Here is a 19,865-nt window from a genome sequence, read left to right on the forward strand (position 1 = left end):
GATTGGAGCACGGAGTGGGGGATCGCTGTGTGGGCGGGTGGATTGGAGCACGGGGGGGATCGCTGTGCGGGGGGGGGATCGCTGTGCGGGGGGGATCGGAGTGCGGGGGGGTTTGATTGGAGCACCGGGTGTGTGATTGGAGCACGGGGGGAGCGGGCAGGAGGACGGGGGAGCGGAGCACAGGACCGAGGGGAGCGGACCACAGATCAGGGGGCTGGGGGGGCGATCGGAGGGGTGGGTGCACATTAGTGTGTCCAGCCATGGCCGATGATATTGCAGCATCGGCCATGGCTGGATTGTAATATTTCACCATTTTTTTAGGTGAAATATTACAAATCGCTCTGATTGGCAGTTTCACTTTCAACAGCCAATCAGAGCGATCGTAGCCACGAGGGGGTGAAGCCACCCCCCCTGGGCTAAACTACCACTCCCCCTGTCCCTGCAGATCGGGTGAAATGGGAGTTAACCCTTTCACCCGATCTGCAGGGATGCGATCTTTCCATGACGCATTTGCTGCGTCATGGGTCGGAATGGCACCGACTTTCATGACGCAGCGTATGCGTCAAAGGTCGGGAAGGGGGTAAAGTTCACCTGTCACCAGGTTTGGCCAAATTGAGTTATGACCACCACCTTTTGGAGCTTACATACAGCATTTTATAATATCTAGAAAAACTGAAAAATAACTATAAAATAAAAAAATAACTATAATAACTATAATAATATACTCACCTGCACTGTGGTCCAGTCCAAGAGGTGTCACTCTTCTTGGTCCGGCACCTCCCATCTTCTTACGATCATTGTTATCCTTCTTGGTTCATGTGGATGATGCGTCCCTGCATCATCCACACAGTCTCCCTGTACAGCCATACTTAACTGCCCTGCTGAGGGCAGAGCAAAGTACTGCAGTGCGCAGGTGCCGGGAAAGGTCAGAGAGGCCCAGCGCCTTTGCACTGCAGGACTTTGCTCTGCTCTCAACTGGCCAGATAAGTACGCCTGCGCAGGAGCTCGATGCCGGGGAGACTGTGTGGATGATGCAGTGATGCGTCATCCACACAAGCCAAAAAGGATGATGGTGATCCTAAGAAGATGGGAGGCGCCGGACCAAGAAGAGTGACATCCCTCGGACCGGACCACCCCGCAGGTGAGTATAATAAAAGTTATTTTCAGTTCTTCTTGGTCGGGTTGGGGGCAGATATACAGCATTAAAGAATGCTGTATATCAGCCCTGAAAGGTGATTGCCGTAACTCATATCGGCCAAACCTGGTGACAGGTTCCCTTTAAGGGGATATAAAATCCAGGCATAATACCGGCTTGTGGGACATTATGGGTCTCATTCTAAGATTTGCACAGTGCTGCCTGATGTTTTCTTTGAACGTTATGTTCAGATTTCAGGATGCTTATAATTCTCTCCGTATTGACTATAATTTACTCTGACATTTCTGAAAATTGCACCAAATGTTACTCTGGAGTAGGGAATGTAGCGGTTTGGTACACGTTACTGTTACATCTGATGGAACACCCGCCAGGGCCGTGGAGTACTCGGTACCGGGTTCGTTACTTAAAGGGATGTGTCACGGTGGCGGCGACCCAGTCCGTGGCCCTGGGCACCCATGTAAAAGGGAAGGTCTTTAAATGGGTATTATGAATGAAGTTTGTTCGTGACACCACCTGTGGTATTCGGTCAGGGATGACCGACGCTGCTGAAAGGGGTCTACTGGGGTGATGTTGTGGCAGCAGGGATGAAATGGCTTCCCATAGTTGAAGCTGGGTCCCCAGGGCTCCCGATGTAGTAGGGACAGGAGTTAGGTGGTATAGAAAGAAATGGAGGACACAGGGTTGCAGTCTCTTTACCTGGTTTACTGATGAATTCAGGTAGCCACAGTCCAGGGTATCGGATCACAGATACAGATATGGTCCGGCCATGGAAGCGAATCTGGAATCCACTTTACCGGGTGGGGTTAGAAGCCTTCCCTCTAGCACTGTGGTGTAGTCCCTTACTGCCTTAAGCCTCTCACAAGGTCCTCACGTTCTCTCTGTCCCCCTTGTTGGTAGGACACTAGCCTTTTTAAAGGATCTCTATCACGACCTGGGCTCTATGTGCTACTGTGTCCTCGGGTGTCAATGGTGGACAGGTGACTTGAAGTCCAGCCATCCTGCCGGTTTCTGCTGTGAGACATACAGTACTGCACAACCTCGGTCTTCTAGCTACCGGTATCTGCGCCCAGCGTGGAGGATGCTCAGTCGCAGCTTCTCTTTCCAGCTCTTCACTCTCCTGTTCTCAACTTCCCCTCTCAATCTCTTTACAGACTGCTCTGCTTTCTCTTTGCTCTTCCCAGGAGCTGCAACACCTCACGTGGCTGCACAGCCCCAGATCTCCTTCCTCACTCTCCTCTCACGAACTATCTGCTCTGGTCTCCCTGAACCAACTCACTCACTACTCCAGACCAGAATATATCTCTATATCTTATATCTAGGGAAGCTCCCTTGAAACTGGGTTCAGAGCTCCCTCTTCTGTCCTGGAGTCAGAACAGTGTTGTATGTGCTGAATACTTGATAAAGGGATCCTTCCTTGCTTCCAAGCGTGACATCACTCTCCCCGTGAGGAAAGCAATGCCACTGTAACAACCAGGAACCTGGGGTGTTACAGTTACAACCATTTAATGTGAAGTGTTTTTTAAGCACATAGTTTTTTTTACATTATCCAGATATAAGTGATGCAAAAAAAAAGAGAAAAACGCCGGGTATCTGCAGCCAGTTTTCTGGTAGTAGGCAAATAAATCTTGTAGATCCCTAGATCAACTTCATATTATTTATATATAGGCCACTTTCACACATTTAAGTTTCAGAATCCGTGTGTAGACCTTGATTTCTGGACCATGTGCAGGTCTTCTGACCCAAACCTTACAGCTTCATACAGTAGGCATGAGGCTGTTGAGATGAGTCAGACCTGTTAACTCTTAATGCCAATAGATGTGTTACAAAAGTCAAGGCTGTTAGTGTACTGGCTTATTCTAAATTTTAGGGTAGGGCATTGTAACTTTATGTGCACTAATTTCATATGCTTATTCTGATTCTCCTTTTCCCCCACACAGTTCTTGCAATGTATACATTAGGTGCCAATTCTTTACATTGAAAGGCTGAAATGGGAATATCTGACTGTGTAGCAGCCACAAGTAGTCAGGACTGTGAAAACAGCCAAGGAGACTGAGCTATGTTGTTTCTGTAACACCCTTTCATTTTTATGGGAATTATGGAAAAAATGTAAAACCAGTGGCTTGGCGGTTTCTTTAATCCTGACCACTAGTGTTGAGCATTCCGATACCGCAAGTATCGGGTATCGGCCGATACTTGCGGTATCGGAATTCCGATACCGAGATCCGATACTTTTGTGGTATCGGGTATCGGTATCGGATCCATAGTGAGGTGTAAAATAAAGAATTAAAATAAAAAATATTGATATATTCACCTCTCCGGCGGCCCCTGGACATCACCGCGGGTAACCGGCAGGCTTCTTTGTTTAAAATGAGCGCGTTTAGGACCTGAGGAATGACGTTGCGGCTTCTAATTGGTCACGTGCCGCCCATGTGACCGCCACGCGACCAATCAGAAGCCGCGACGTCATTCCTCAGGTCCTAAATTCCTCATTCTAGGAATTTAGGACCTGAGGAATGACGTCGCGGCTTCTGATTGGTCGCGTGGCGGTCACATGGGCGGCACGCGACCAATCAGAAGCCGCGACGTCATTCCTCAGGTCCTAAACGCGCGCATTTTAAACAAAGAAGCCTGCCGGTTACCCGCGGTGATGTCCAGGGGCCGCCGGAGAGGTGAATATATCAATATTTTTTATTTTAATTCTTTATTTTACACATTAATATGGATCCCAGGGCCTGAAGGAGAGTTTCCTCTCCTTCAGACCCTGGGAACCATCAGGATACCTTCCGATACTTGGTGTCCCATTGACTTGTATTGGTATCGGATATCGGTATCGGCGATATCCGATACTTTTCGGGTATCGGCCGATACTATCCGATACCGATACTTTCAAGTATCGGACGGTATCGCTCAACCCTACTGACCACCTGTACAGAGATTGATCCAGTTTAAAAAAAAGAAAAAGATAGAAAAATGAAAAAAGGATATCCCAATTTCAGTAATGAAAGTCCAAGAAGGGAATACACCTTTAACCACACATACACATAAATATACAGTATACAATTCCAATTATTAAGATCTACTCTAAAGGGTTCCTTTTTTAAGTTCAGTCAGTCCAGTTTTTCTAGCTTCCCGGTATACACACCTTTTACAATGTTTTTGTGTAGTCACCATTCTTTATAAGGGTTGTCCCATAAACGAAATATGTCACCTATCCAAAGGACGATAAATGTATGATTGATGGAGGTCCTCACTGATGATAAGAATCGGTGTCTCAACGTCTCCTATGTGAGTGAAGCATTAATGTGCATTTGTTGTGACCACTGCTTCTCTAATTGAATATTGCAATAGTGATTTCTCCACAGCTCAATTCACACAGGACTTTGTGCACAGCATTCTCAATGTGGGTCACGGTTGCCAGACTATCAACGATCATACTGATCCTGTGGATAGGTGAGAAATGTTGTTCATGGTACAACTCCTTTTAAGTACTGTAACTCTAAAATGCCCAGTTGTAAGAACGTTCTATATATATATATATATATATATATATATATACATATATATATATATGTATATATATATATATATATATATATATACATATGAATAATAATATATGCCTCTCTATTATATGCCTTATAAGCAGGTGCAGACTGGGGCTGAAATTGAGTCCTGGCATTTGAAATCACACAGGCCCATGTTGTCCCCGTTCCCATGAACCAGATGGGATATATTCATGATATTACCCTGGATGGTGGAAAGGAAGGTTTTCTACAAGATCAATATTTCAATTGATACCCATGGCCTGCTGGGGTAAGTGATGGAGACAGCAACTTTGTGCTCCATCACAACTCTTAAAGGGAACCTGTCACCCTCAAAATCAATGGTGAGGTAAGCCCACCAGCATCAGGGGCTTATCTACAGCATTCTATAATGCTGTAGATAAGCCCCGATGTATCCTAAAAGATGAGAAAAAGAGGTTATATTATACTCACCCAGGGGCGGTCCCCGCTGCGGTCCGGTCCGATGGGTGTTGCGGTCAGGTCTGGCGCCTCCCATCTTCATCAGATGACGTCCTCTTCTTGTCTTCACGCCGCAGCTCTGGCCCAGGCGTAATTTGTCTACCCTGTTGAGGGCAGAGCAAAGTACTGCAGTGGGCAGGCGCCGGGCCTCTCTGACCTTTCCCAGCACCTGCGCACTGCAGTACTTTGCTCTGCCCTCAACAGGGCAGACAAAGTACGCCTGTGCAGGAGCTGCGGCATGAAGACAAGAAAAGGTCGTGATCGTAAGAAGATGGGATGCCCCGGACCGTGACGCCCATTGGATCGGACCGCCCTCCCAGGTGAGTATAATCTAACCTCTTTTTCTTATCTTTCATGTTACATCGGGGGCTTATCTACAGCATTACAGAATGCTGTAGATAAGACCCTGATGCCAGAGGGCTTAGCTCACCCTACATTTTGGGGGGTGACAGGTTCCCTTTAACAGTATGGGTATCTTGAGAACACTGATTCTGTTAACAACATAGTAGACAAGGCAGCCCATGAGCAGGCAGGCCCTTCTTGCATTTGCCAGAATTTCCAGAAGGCCAGTCCGGCCCTACTTATAAGTTTACATTTTACAAATGATATGCTTTAGATTTGGTAAACCTTAAATGGAATCTGTCACCTGGTTTTTGATACCCCATCGGAGAGCAGCATAATGTAGGGGAAGAGACTCTGATTCCAGTGATGTGTTACTCACTGGGCTGCTTTCTTTTGTATCTACCAGTTCTCTGAATGCTGACTTCTGTGTAATCCCACCCACACCACTGATTGGCAGATTTCTGAGTACAATGTGCATAGGCAGAAAGCTGCAAATCAGTGGTGGTAGAGGGATTGTACAGATCTCAAGATCTCATAAATATGGAGGACTTCATGGCCGAAGGTTTACTAGACATAAAGTGATAATCCCCTGCTGATAAAATAATCCAGTCCAGTAAGTGATACATCGTTGTAATCAAGGTCTCTGTTGCTACATGATGCTGCTCTCAGATTATGTGGCAAACATTTGGTGACAGATTCCCTTTAACTGGAATCATGCTGTATTTGCAGAATCGATAGATTCCACCTATGGATTCAACTTATTTGGACCCAGAGGCCCATTGTTATACATAGAAGATGGAGGGTCCTATGACAAAGAATCAAAAGGGTTTGCTTATAGGTGGTGCTTGCCACCACTGTACACCTAACCACATACAACTGTTGGCCCCTGCCCTTTTTATGACCTTTGTACATTTTCCTATGCTATTCTTGCCACCTTTTATAATGCTGTTGCAACTGGCCCCAATGCTGCCCCGTCCGCTAGCTCTCCATAGGCATGAATGTGTGTAGGCTACACAGCAATATTAGTTGTCTGAAGATAGCGCTTTTGTGTTGCAGTTGACCAGTGAAGTTGGCTTATGCCTTCTCCCTTTATTTCTTTTGTGTTTTTCTCTTTTCTCCCTCCTTCAGCCTGACCTGTTTTCTCTGTCTCCCTCCCCCTATCACTTATTTTCTCATCTGATCTCATTCCTGCTCCCTCTCCCCGTATCCTCCTTATCACATTTATCATACTCTTGATATAAATCATTACATTATTGATCTGCTATTATAAACTATGTTGTATTTCATTCTCGGTTCCTGCTGTAGTGGTCATGGAATCATTATTATGCTCTAATCCTCACCTGTAGTTTCCACAATGCCTTCCAGAATGACCACTATCTCAAACTGCTCACTCCGCAGTGACTTGTGCGAGAGATCAAAGAATGGACTCCGACGGTTGATCTCATGGCAGATTGTTAGTGGAGAAACAAGGAACAGTTGATCAGCTCCGGTGCCAAATCCAACATCCAGCTCACGTTGGTCTAGTGGCAGGAATTCACCTTCTGGGGTCTGTCTGGACTGAGAAACAATGCAAATATTAAACGATTAATCATACCAGAAATTCTGCCTGCAATGTGGATGAAAGTAATAAGCGACATGAATGTTGTGATGATCAGTTACATGTCAATACAATTAGGGAGTAAAGAGAAACCATCATTTTAATTTTTATTTCAAAAATTAATAGAACATGTGAAAATAAGTAACTTCATAATATACACTGCTCAAAAAAATAAAGGGAACACTAAAATACCACATCCTAGATATCACTGAATAAAATATTTCAGCTACAAATCTTTATTCATTACATAGTGAAATGTGTTGAGAACAATAAAGCAAAAAAAAAATGATCAATGTAAATCAAAATGAATATCCCATGGAAATCAAAGTGGAAAATCAAATTACAAGCTGATCCAATTTCAGTGGAAATGCCTCAAGACAAGGAAATGATGCTCAGTAGTGTATGTTGCCTCGATATGCCTGTATGACCTCCCTACAACGCCTGGGCATGCTCCTGATGAGGCGGCGGATGGTCTCCTGAGGGATCTCCTCCCAGACCTGGACTAAAGCATCCGCCAACTCCTGGACAGTCTGTGGTGCAACGTGTCATGAGTGGATGGTGCGACATGATGTCCCAGATGTGTTCAATTGGATTCAGGTCTGGGGAACGGGTGGGTCAGTCCATAGCTTCAATGCCTTCATCTTGCAGGAACTGCTGACACACTCCAGCCACATGAGGTCTGGCATTGTCATGCATCAGAAGGAATTCAGGGCCTACTGCACCTACATATGGTCTCACAAGGTGTCTGAGGATCTCATCTTGGTACCTAATTGCAGTTAGGCTACCTCTGGTGAGCACATGGAGGGCTGTGCGGCCCTCCAAAGAAATGCCACCCCACACCATTACTGACCCACTGCCAAACCGGTCATGCTGAAGGATGTTACAGGCAGCAGATTGCTTTCCACGGCGTCTCCAGACTCTGTCACATCTGTCACATGTGCTCAATGTGAACCTGCTGTCATCTGTGAAGAGTACAGGGCGCCAGTGGCGAATTTGCCAATCCTGTTGTTCTGTGGCAAATGCCAATCATCCTGCAAGGTGTTGTGATGTGAGCACAACCCCCATCTGTGGACGTCGGGCACTCACACCATCCTCATGGAGTCGGTTTCTAACTGTTTGTGCAGACACACGCACATTTGTGGCCTGCTGGAGGTCATTTTGCAGGGCTATGGCAGTGCTCCTCCTGTTCCTCCTTGCACAAAAGTTGAGGTAGCGGTCCTGCTGCTGGGTTGTTGCCCTCCTAAGGCCCCCTCCATATTTCCTGGTGTACTGGCCTGTCTCCTGGTAGCTCCTCCAGCCTCTGGACACTACGCTGACAGACACAGCAAACCTTCTTGCCACAGCTTGCATTGATGTGCCATCCTGGATGAGCTGCACTACCTGAGCCACTTGTGTGGGTTGTAGAGTCCATCTCATGCTACCACAAGTGTGAAAGCAGAACCAGCATTCAAAAGTGACCAAAACATCAGCTAGAAAGCATTGGTACTGAGATGTGGTCTGTGGTCCCCACCTGCAGAACCACTCCTTTATTGAGCGTGTCTTGATAATTGCCAATAATTTCCATCTGTTGTCTATTCCATTTGCACAACAGCATGGGAAATTGATTGTCAAACAGTGTTGCTTCCTAAGTGGATAGTTTGATTTCACAGAAGTTTGATTTACTTGTAGTTATATTCTGTTGTTTAACCCTGCTGTTCTGTTCGGTCTGGGGAGACCTATTTTGAACTTTGGTATTTTTTGGGGTGTTCAAGATGCGGTTCTGAAACTTGTGGTTGATTGACTTAAATGAGGATGGGTCGGTCGGCCACGGGTTTCAGAGCCGCATCTTGAATATTTTAAAGAATATTGAAGTTCAAAGTCGGTCATTTTTGACCAACAGAACAGCAGGGTTAAGTGTTCCCTTTATTTTTTTGAGCAGTGTATATTTTCAGAACAATCAGCTTGTTTCTCTTCCTCTTGGATTGATAATTACATGCATATAAAGCAAAATAAAAAATATATATGTACCTCCCCTTTATCATATACTCACACGGAGCTTTTTTTTACTTTAGATTTTCCTTTAAAATGTATGAGGGCTCTCACTCCTACATTTGGGGATCCCTCAAACATTTCAAATTGTTAGCAAGAAAGTGGAATACATATTCCCCAACACGTTACAATGCCAGCTAAAACATGCCTGTTTGAATTTTGGGCTTTGCCCACCACCACCACCACGTCCACCGCCATGTCATTATGCAGCCCTTGTTTCACATTTTCAGAAGGCGCCAGCACCTGAGTTTTGTGAGCTCCACAGTTCATTTTGGCCATCGGATCCCAATGGAGCCACTGTAATAGCAGGTGCAGCCTCTGTAAGGTGAATTTAATACAGGAATTGGGGGAGCAGTATGCTCAATGTCAGGAAAATGGATTCTACCAGACACCAAAAGCATTAGAATTAAATTCTGAATACAGTGTATGCAAGCAAGAGCCTGTATTGTCAGTCTGTCAGGCCTGAAAACCATGTCAGGAACATGTACAAGCCTCATTTAACTTGTAAGCAACCTCCTCAAAGGAAAGAGACAGGAGTGCCATTGACCAATCTGCACAAGCCTACACACTTCTTCTGGAAACTACCCAACCACGCAGAATGTATCTTTTGCAAGGTTTTGAGCAAAAATGGAGTAATTAGTTGATATGTCCCAGAGAGTGTCGAGGTCTGTGGAGTGTATTACTCAGGTGACATGCAGTGCTACAGAGCTCAGGTAAAGGCCTTAGCATGGCAATGACCATGTTCCAATAAGTGTAAGGCTGCGGCCTGAATAGGTCTGTGGAGCATATTAACCAAGTCTCTTAGATGTATTTAAAATGTACAGAAACTGACCAATACCCCACCACCATTTTTTTTGTACCCAAATTTAGAAATTTTAAGGGAAGTGACAGTTTAATATTAATAAAGAGACACAAGTCTCATTTAGGAGCCTGGAAAAGCCAGCAATGGTATTTGTCCAGCACCGAACAATGTACAGTGCTAACAAATATGTATGCCCTATCTAACTAATAATTTGGGAAGAGACATACAGGTGTTTCTCACAAAATTAAAATATCGAAATGTTAATTTATTTCAGTTCTTCAATACAAAAAGTGAAGCTCCTATATTATATAGAGTCAGTACAAACAGATCGATCTATTTCAAGTGTTTAATTTTGTTGATGTTGATGATTATGGCTTACAGCCAATGAAAACCCCCAAAGTCATTATCTCAATAAGTTAGAATAATTAACAAAAAAACACCTGCAAAGGCTCCCTAAGCATTTAAAAAGGTCCCTTATTCTGTTTCAGTAGGCTCCATAATCATGGGGAAGACTACTGACTTGAGAGATGTCCAGAAGGCAGTCATTGACACACTCCACAAGGAGGGTAAGCCACAAAAGATAATTGCTAAAGACACTGGCTGTTCACAGAGTGCTGTATCCAAGCATATTAATGGAAAGTTGAGTGGAAGAAAAAAGTGTGGAAGAAAAAGGTGCACAAGCAACCAGGATAACTGCATCCTTAAAAGCATAGTTAAGAAAAAGCCATTCAAAAATATGGGGGAGTTTCTCAAGGAATGGACTGCTGCTGGAGTCATTGCTTTAAGAGCCACCACACACAGACTTATCCAGGTCATGGGCTACAAGTGTTGCATTCCTTGTATCAAGCCACTCATGACCAATCGACAACGCCAGAAGTGTCTTACCTGGGCCAAGGAGAAAAAGAACTGGACTGTTTCTCAGTGGTCCAAGGTTTTGTTTTCAGATGAAAGTACATCTTACATTTCATTTGGAAATCAAGGTCCCAGAGTCTGGAGGAAGAGTGGAGAGGCACACAATCCAAGCTGCTTGAGGTCTAGTGTGAAGTTATTACAATCAGTGATGGTTTGGGGAGCTATGTCATCTGACGATGTTGACGGTGTAGGTCCACTATGATTTATCAAGACCAAAGTCAGAGCAGCAGTCTACCAGGAAATTTTAGGGCACTTCATGCTTCCCTCTGCCGACAAGCTTTTTGTAGATGGAAATTTAATTCTCCAGCAGGACTTAGCACATGTCCACACTGCTAAAAGTACCAATACTTGGTTTAAAAACAACAGTATCACTGTGCTTGATTGGCCAGCAAGCTCGCCTGACCTTAATCCCATAGAGAATCTATGGGGTATTGTCAAGATGATGATGAGAGACACCAGACCCAAGATTGTAGACGAGCTGAAGGCTGCTGTCAAAGCAACCTGAGCTTCCATAACACCTCAGCAGTGTCACAGGCTGATTGCCTCCATGCCACGCCACATTGATGCATTAATTGATGCAAAAGGAGCCCCAACCAAGTATTGAGTGCAATTACTGAAAGTACATTTCAGTAGGCCAATATTTCGAAATTCAAAATCATTTTTCAACTGGTGTTATGAAGTGTTCTTATTTAATGAGATAATGACTTTTGGGTTTTCATTGGCTGTAAGCCATAATCACCAACATTAACAGAAATAAACACTTGAAATAGATCACTCTTTATCTAATGACTCTATATAATATATGAGTTTCACTTTTTGTATTGAATAATTGAAATAAATTAATTTTTTGCTGATATATTGATATTCTAATTTTGTGAGAAGCACCTGTATATGCTGACCAGGGATAACTGAAAGCTGCACTGCGACAACAAACTGGATGTGGTTGCTGACTGTTATGTCTCTGCAACTGCAAGTTGTGGGCAAGAGGCATCAGCGCCTCCTTCCTGGACAGCAGATTGGGAAAAATGTAACACAGGAGAAGGGCCAGCGGTTTCACCCTCAAACACAGATTTAGTAGAGAGCTGTTCCGCCCAATTACTGGAGTGCTGCGTATGTGAGCAGTATATGGCATATGCTAACAGAGAGATTATGTAGAATTTCCCTCTATAAAAGGATGTGTGGGTAAGATTTTTGAACTGGAGCTTATTTATATATAGAACATATTTCATTACTCATATTATCATTGTGTGTAAGGCTGAATCCTGAAGAAGTGTGTTTAGCATATTAATGGATTGATGTTCCACAATGTCCAAGTGCAGACCCAAAACTCAACATCAGGCTCCCAGATTCACACTTAAAGAGAATGTGAGAAGGGCAACACAATAAAAATTTTTAAATAATATAATATACTAGCTGAAGAGCCCGGCATTGCCTGGGCATAGTAAATATATGTGGTTAGTTATAGCACCTCACTTCTCTTATTTTCCCATTACGCCTCTCATTTTCCCAATCACATCTTTCATTTTCCCCCTCACATCTCTCATTTTCTCCCTCACTCCTCTCATTCCCCCCTAACACTTGTCATTTCAACCTCACATCTGTCATTTTCTGATCACTCCACTATTTTTCCTCACTTCTCTCATTTTGCACTCACACCTTTTCATTTTCACCTCACACCTCTCATTTTCACCTCATCACCTCAGTATATACATGTTTGTCATCTCCCTTATATATAGTATACATCTGTATGTCATCTCCTGTATATAGTATATACCTGTATGTCATCTCCCCTGTATATAGTATATACCTGCTGTGTGTCATCTCCCCTATATATAGTATATACCTGAATGTCATCTCCTTCTATATATAGTATATACCTGTATGTCATCTCCTCCTGTATATAGTATATACCTGTGTGTCATCTCCCCTGTATATAGTATATATCTGAGTGTCATCTCTTCCTGCATATAGTATATACCTGCATGTCATCTTCTATATATAGCATATACCTGTATGTCATCTCCTCCTGTATATAGTATATACCTGTGTGTCATCTCCCCTGTATACAGTATATATCTGAGTGTCATCTCCTCCTGCATATAGTATATACCTGCATGTCATCTTCTATATATAGCATATACCTGTATGTCATCTCCTCCTGTATATAGTATATACCTGTATGTCATCTCCTCCTGTATATATATGTACCTATATGTCATCTCCTCCTCTATATAGTATATACCTGTGTGTCATCTCTCCTGTATATAGTATATATCTGTGTGTCATCTCCCCTGCATATAGTATATACCTGTGTGTCATCTCCTCCTGTATTAGACCTCGTTCACACGTTATTTGCTCAGTATTTTTACCTCAGTATTTGTAAGCTAAATTGGCAGCCTGATAAATCCCCAGCCAACAGGAAGCCCTCCCCCTGGCAGTATATATTAGCTCACACATACACATAATAGACAGGTCATGTGACTGACAGCTGCCGTATTTCCTATATGGTGCAATTGTTGTAGTTTGTCTGCTTATTAATCAGATTTTTATTTTTGAAGGATAATACCAGACTTGTGTGTGTTTTAGGGCGAGTTTCGTTTGTCAAGTTGTGTGTGTTGAGTTGCGTGTGGCGACATGCATGTAGCGACTTTTGTGAGATGAGTTTTGTGTAGCAACATGCGTGTAGCAACTTTTTGTGTGTCGAGTTACATGTGACAGGTTAGTGTAGCAAGTTGTGTGCAGCAAGTTTTGCGCATGGCGAGTTTTGCGCGTTGCGAGTATTATGTGTGGTGCCTTTTGAGTATGTGCAAGTTTTGTGTGAGGCAACTTTTGCATGTGTTGCAACTTTTGTGCATGTGGCAATTTTTCCGCGTGTGCAAGTTTTGCGTGTGGCGAGTTTTTCATGAGGAGAATTTTGCACTTGTGGCGAGTTTTGCAAGAGCCTAGTTTTTGCATGTGGCGAGTTCTGCGCGTGGCGAGTTTTGAGTGGCGACTTTTGTGTTTTGACTTTTATGTGGCGAGGTTGGTGTATTTGTGGTGAAATGTGTGCTGAGGGTAATATGTGTTCAAGCATGTGGTAGTGTGTGGCGCATTTTGTGTGTGTTCATATCCCCGTGTGTGGTGAGTATCCCATGTCGAGGCCCCACCTTAGCAACTGTACGGTATATACTCTTTGGCGCCATCGCTCTCATTCTTTACGTCCCCCTTGTTCACATCTGGCAGCTGTCAATTTGCCTCCAACACTTTTCCTTTCATTTTTTCCCATTATGTAGATAGGGGCAAAATTGTTTGGTGAATTGGAAAGCGCGGGGTTAAAATTTCACCTCACAACATAGCCTATGACGCTCTCAGGGTCCAGACGTGTGACTGTGCAAAATTTTGTTGCTGTAGCTGCGACGCTTCCAACACTTTTCCTTTCACTTTTTCCCCATTATGTAGATAGGGGCAAAATTGTTTGGTGAATTGGAACGCGCGGGGTTAAAATTTCACCTCACAACGTAGCCTATGACGCTCTCGGGATCCAGACGTGTGACTGTGCAAAATTTTGTTTCTGTAGCTGCGACGCCTCCAACACTTTTCCTTTCACTTTTTTCCCCATTATGTAGATAGGGGCAAAATTGTTTGGTGAATTGGAAAGCGCGGGGTTAATATTTCACCTCACAACGTAGCCTATGATGCTCTCAGGGTCCAGACGTGTGACTGTGCAAAATTTTGTTGCTGTAGCTGCGACGCTTCCAACACTTTTCCTTTCACTTTTTTCCCCATTATGTAGATAGGGGCAAAATTGTTTGGTGAATTGGAACACGCGGGGTTAAAATTTCGCCTCACAATATAGCCTATGACGCTCTCGGGGTCCAGACGTGTGACTGTGCAAAATTATGTGGCTGTAGCTGCGACGGTGCAGATGCCAATCCCGGACACACACGCACACACACACACACATTCAGCTTTATATAGTAGATAGAGATTGAGAGTAGAAATTTGACCATTGCACAATGTACAAAAGTTTCCAAAAATTACCCAAGGGGTCTGTATCATACACACTGAAAGAGACTGTGATGGGGACCTCACAATACATTTTTCAATTATTAGAATGGAGTACAAGTTTCACCATTGCACAATGTGCAAAGTTTTCCCAAAATTACCCACTGTATTATACATGCTGAAAGAGAGCATGATGGGGACCTCACACTACATTTTGCAGTTATTACAATAGGTAGAAATAGGGAGTACAAGTTTCACAAAGGCTTCCAAAGGTTTTCCAAATATTTTCCAAATATTTTAAAATATTACCAACGTGGGGTATATATAAATATGACCCCTAAGTACTTGTTGCAGAAGCAGGAGGAGTAGGACGTGATTTCCTAAACAAAATGGATTTGGATGGTAAGGCATGGAGGTTAAGACAACTTCCAAAAAAGAACATTTGGGCTGCATTCTGGTTAGGTTGCTGTCATCCGTAGGGCTTATAAAGTAAGAGGAAATCCAGCCCTTGTTCAGTTTTTGAAGAGTCAGCCTGTCTGCGCCTATCCGTTATGATTGCACTGGCCAAACTAAAAACATGCTCAGACAACACACTTGTGGCATGGCATGGCAGCACCTCTAAGGCGTACAAGGAGAGGTTGGGCCAAGTGTGCAGTGTGGACAACCAATAGTTAAATGGCATTGGAGAATCAGGAAGGACGCTGGTATGGTCACTTAAGAACTACATCATCTTGATCAACTTCTCACTCCTCATCATAGTTACACCCACATGCCAACAGCAGAGTAAGGAAAATTATTGCCACTGGTAAATTGTGACATTTGCATATACCTGCACTGTTTGCATGAGTCGCACAACTGCTAGATAAAGATACGCTATTTATTTAACCAATATAATTTTTATTTTATTTTTTGTATCACCTTTTTGAGACACGCCAACAGCAGACTCAGGGAAATTACAGGTACATAGTCACGTTTCCATTAGCTCAGAAAGTTTTGCGCCAGTCGCACAACTGCTAGATAAATATTAGCTATTTCAGCAATAGGCAAGGAATGTTACTTAGCAATTAGCTTTTAAAAAGGATGTTTACTATATGCTGGCACTAACTAATATTATTTAGCTGTAAAAAAATTGTTTTAATATGCTGGTACGCAAGAATATTATGTTGGTTAAAAAAAAATTGTTTAGTATATGCTGCTACTAACTAATATTATTTGGCTCTAAAAAGAGCTGCTTTTTATATTATGGTAGCAGATGAAACCCTGCCTATCTCTCCCTAATCCCAGTCTGTTCCTAAACTTTACAACACAATGCAAACTAGCAGAGATCTGAAGCATGTTCTTGCAATGATGATAACACCCTGGTGCCTGCCTTTCACTCTCCCTTGTATTAAATCTCTCCCTTTGCTATCTCAACCTAACAAATAACTAATATTCACAATCTTAAGCCCTTAAAAGAGCTTTTTGCAATCACCAACTCTTCCTACATGCTGCTTTTACTCTCCCTACTCTCACACTACTCTCTCACTATGCTGTTTCTGACTGCAATGTGCGCTAGATGGCGCCAGCAGATATTAAATTTCCCCTAATAACACTGTGAGGCCAGCCAATCACAGTAATGCCACACCAAACATGGTGCCGATATTACTGTGATTGGCAAGCAAGCTGAGCATGTTAATTGGCTGCAAATAAAGTGCCAAACATGCTGGGCGGGTCACTCGAATGTACTGAGGCAAATAGCAAATTACTCGCCCCGTAACAAATAGCCCGAATAGCGTACTATTCGTGCGAGTAACAAATAGTGCCGAATGTATTTTGCTCATCACTATTTGGCTGCCATCACGCTAGCAGTATTTGATCAGTATTTTACATCAGTATTTGTAGCCAAAACCAGGAGTGGAACAATTAGAGGAAAAGTATAATAGAAACATATGCACCACTTCTGCATTTATCACCCACTTCTGGTTTTGGCTTACAAATACTGACATAAAATACTGACCAAATACTGCTAGTGTGACGGTAGCCTTTGACCCAACTCTTATTCTGTTGATTGCAAGAGAAGCTTTTTAACATATAAGATACTCTTAGACCATGTTCACATGTTGCGGTTTTTACCGTGGATCCGTGGCGATTTTGATGCTGTGGATCTGCAGCAGTTTCCCATGCGGTTTACAGTACCATGTAAACCTATGGAAAACCAAATCCGCTGTGCACATGCTGCGGAAAAAAACGCGCGAAAACGCAGCATTGTTTTTTCTGCAGCATGTCAATTCTTTGTGCGGATCTGCAGCGTTTCTGCACCCATTGAGTTGTATTGAGTTGGGCACATTCACAGCAAAACCGCAGATGTAAAAAAGATCTGCGGTTTAGCTGCGTGTGAAAACGCTGCAGATCGGGAGGGGGGAGTGTGTGGGCGGAGTGTGGGCGGAGATTGTGCGTGTCTGTGTGTGCGGGCAGGGTCTGTGCGGGCCTGCCGGGGGTCTGTGCGGGCTGCTGGGGGTCTGTGTGGCCCACTCAGGGGTCTGTGCGGGCCTCTCGGGGGTCTGTGCGGGCCTCTCAGGGGTATGTACGGGCCTGCCAGGGGTCTGTGCCGGACTGTCATGAGTCTATGTGGGCTCTCGGGGGTCTGTGTGGGCCTCTCAGGGGTCTGTGCGGGCTGCCGGGGGTCTGTGCAGGGCTCTCGGGGGTCTTTGTGTGTGTGTGTAGGCATCGTCCGATGGGACTACAAGTCCCATCGAGATATGCCTGCTACAATGACAGTGATTGACACATTAGCCAATGATGGGACAGTAATAGTCCCATCATCCAGCTAATGTGTTGAATGTAAAAAAAAACAAAAAACACAAACATATAACATACAACATACAACGTATAACAGAACATAGAACATACAACATATAACAGAACATATAACATACAACATACAACATATAACAGAACATATAACATATAACAGAACATACAACATATAACATACAACATATAGCAGAACATACAACATATAACATGCAACAGAACATACAACATATAACAGAACATATAACATACAACATAAAACAGAACATATAACATACAAAATATAACAGAACATACAACATATAACAAACAACAGAACATACAACATATAACAAACAACATACAACAGATAAAAGACCATACAACATATAACATACAACATATAACAGAACATACAAATATAACATATAACATACAACATATAACAGAACATACAACATACAACATATAACATATATGATTTCAATGGAAAAAAATTGTATTTTTTTCTGAAAAGGATAGTCAAAATTACAAAAAAAATCCCCAGATCTCAAATAATGCAAAGAAAACATGTTCATAATCATTTAGAAACAACAATACTAATGTTTTAACTCAGGAAGAGTTCAGAAATCAATATTTTGTGGAATAACCATGATTTTTAATCACAGCTTTCATGCGTCTTGGCATGCTTTCCACCAGTCTTATACACTGCTTCTGGCTAAAAAATTGAAGCAGTTCTTCTGTATTTGATGGCTTGTGACTATCCATCATCCTCTTGATTACATTCCAGAGGTTTTCAATGGGGTTCAGGTCTGGAGATAGGGCTGGCCATGACAGGGTTTTGATGTGGTGGTCTCTTTAATTTTTGCCAGAGCTATATATATATATATATATATATATATATATATATATATATATATACGCCCGATCTATCAATATATAAAAAGAATGAATTCAATCGGTAAACTGCTTAATGAGAAAAAAAATCAAAGCTCCAGAATTACGTTTTTTTAGTCACCAATAACGGGCAATCAAAACATTGTATCTACCCCAAAATGGTATCAATAAAAACGTTAGCTCAACACGCAAATACCACGCCCACACAGCCCAATACCATGAAAAATGGAGATGCTGCAGGTCTCCGAAAATGGTGTCATTTATTTATTTTTTTACAAACTTTGGATTTTTTTGATCACCACCTAAATTTTTTGATCACCACCTAAATAAAAAAGAACGTATACATGTTTTGGTGTGTTTGAACTCATAACCACCTGGAGAATCATAATGGCAGGTCAATTTTCACATTTCGTGAATATGTAAAAATAAAAAAAAGCATAAAACAGTTGTGGAATTGCAATTTTTTTTTGCAATTTCACCACACTTTCATTTTTTTTTTTGAAAAGGTCAAAAGTAAAACTCTTTCCACAAAAAATAAGCCCTCACATGGCCATATTGACGGAAAAATAAAAAAAGTTATGGCTCTGGGAAGAAGTGGGGCAAAATACGACAACTCAAAAACGGAAAAACCCAAGGTGGCAAAGGGGTTAAATTCCTAAGGAAAGTACTTGCTAGTCAATGTGGTTAGATCTGCAGCCCCCTGTAAGGGATAATTTATAAGAAAAATAAGCCACACATGCCTTTTACCCAATGTAATAAGCCTCATATCATTGGGCGACGCGTGAACGGTATGTGATATTTCCATGTGAGCTTTAGCTATTTGCATATAACATTTGATATAGGGGTTGCAGACTGCCATATCACCATACAAGGCATAGGAGCAATATACTTGCTGAACTTAACTGGTGGCATATCTGTAGTGGATGTGGCTACCACCCTGCGGGGAACCAATAGGGTTGTGCCCAGCCATAGTGTGCATGGCTAGCTTTATTCCATTCTGAAGTGTTTGTATCGGAGCAGATAACTTGACTAGAGCTGTGCTGGAATTGAGCTTGAAAATCATGTGTTTCGCCTAGGCAGTAAAAGATTAATGGAGCATGACAAATTTATATCCACCAAATGTGTGCATAAGAAAAAAAACCTGCATGAGCAAAAAAATTAAACAATTTTCCTTCAAGTTATGAATCTGAACTAGGCCCTTCTGAGACCAAGAAACCTTCAACTTTCAAGGAACAGTCAGAATATTTAAAGACTTGGCGCAATATGTTATTCTCTGCTGCTTGTGATATGCTTCCAGCGAGGTGTCGATACTTTACAGTAGGTTTACCTTTGAGTAACCCAAACACACGTGCT

At 42.8% G+C, this 19,865-nt stretch overlaps 1 protein-coding gene across 1 annotated transcript in view; it reads right to left on the reverse strand.

The window, feature by feature from the left end:
- LOC138664849 (G protein-activated inward rectifier potassium channel 1-like) overlaps nt 1–19,865 on the reverse strand; it is a 175,500-nt gene that overhangs the window by 17,315 nt on the left and 138,320 nt on the right. The window contains exon 2 of the mRNA XM_069751854.1: nt 6,861–7,077. Within this exon, the coding sequence (XP_069607955.1) occupies nt 6,861–7,077 (217 nt within the window). The remainder of the gene's footprint in view (nt 1–6,860; nt 7,078–19,865) is intronic.

This window comes from Ranitomeya imitator, chromosome 2 (assembly GCF_032444005.1).
Source record: "Ranitomeya imitator isolate aRanImi1 chromosome 2, aRanImi1.pri, whole genome shotgun sequence".
In the NCBI taxonomy this organism is placed as follows: Eukaryota; Metazoa; Chordata; class Amphibia; order Anura; family Dendrobatidae; genus Ranitomeya; species Ranitomeya imitator.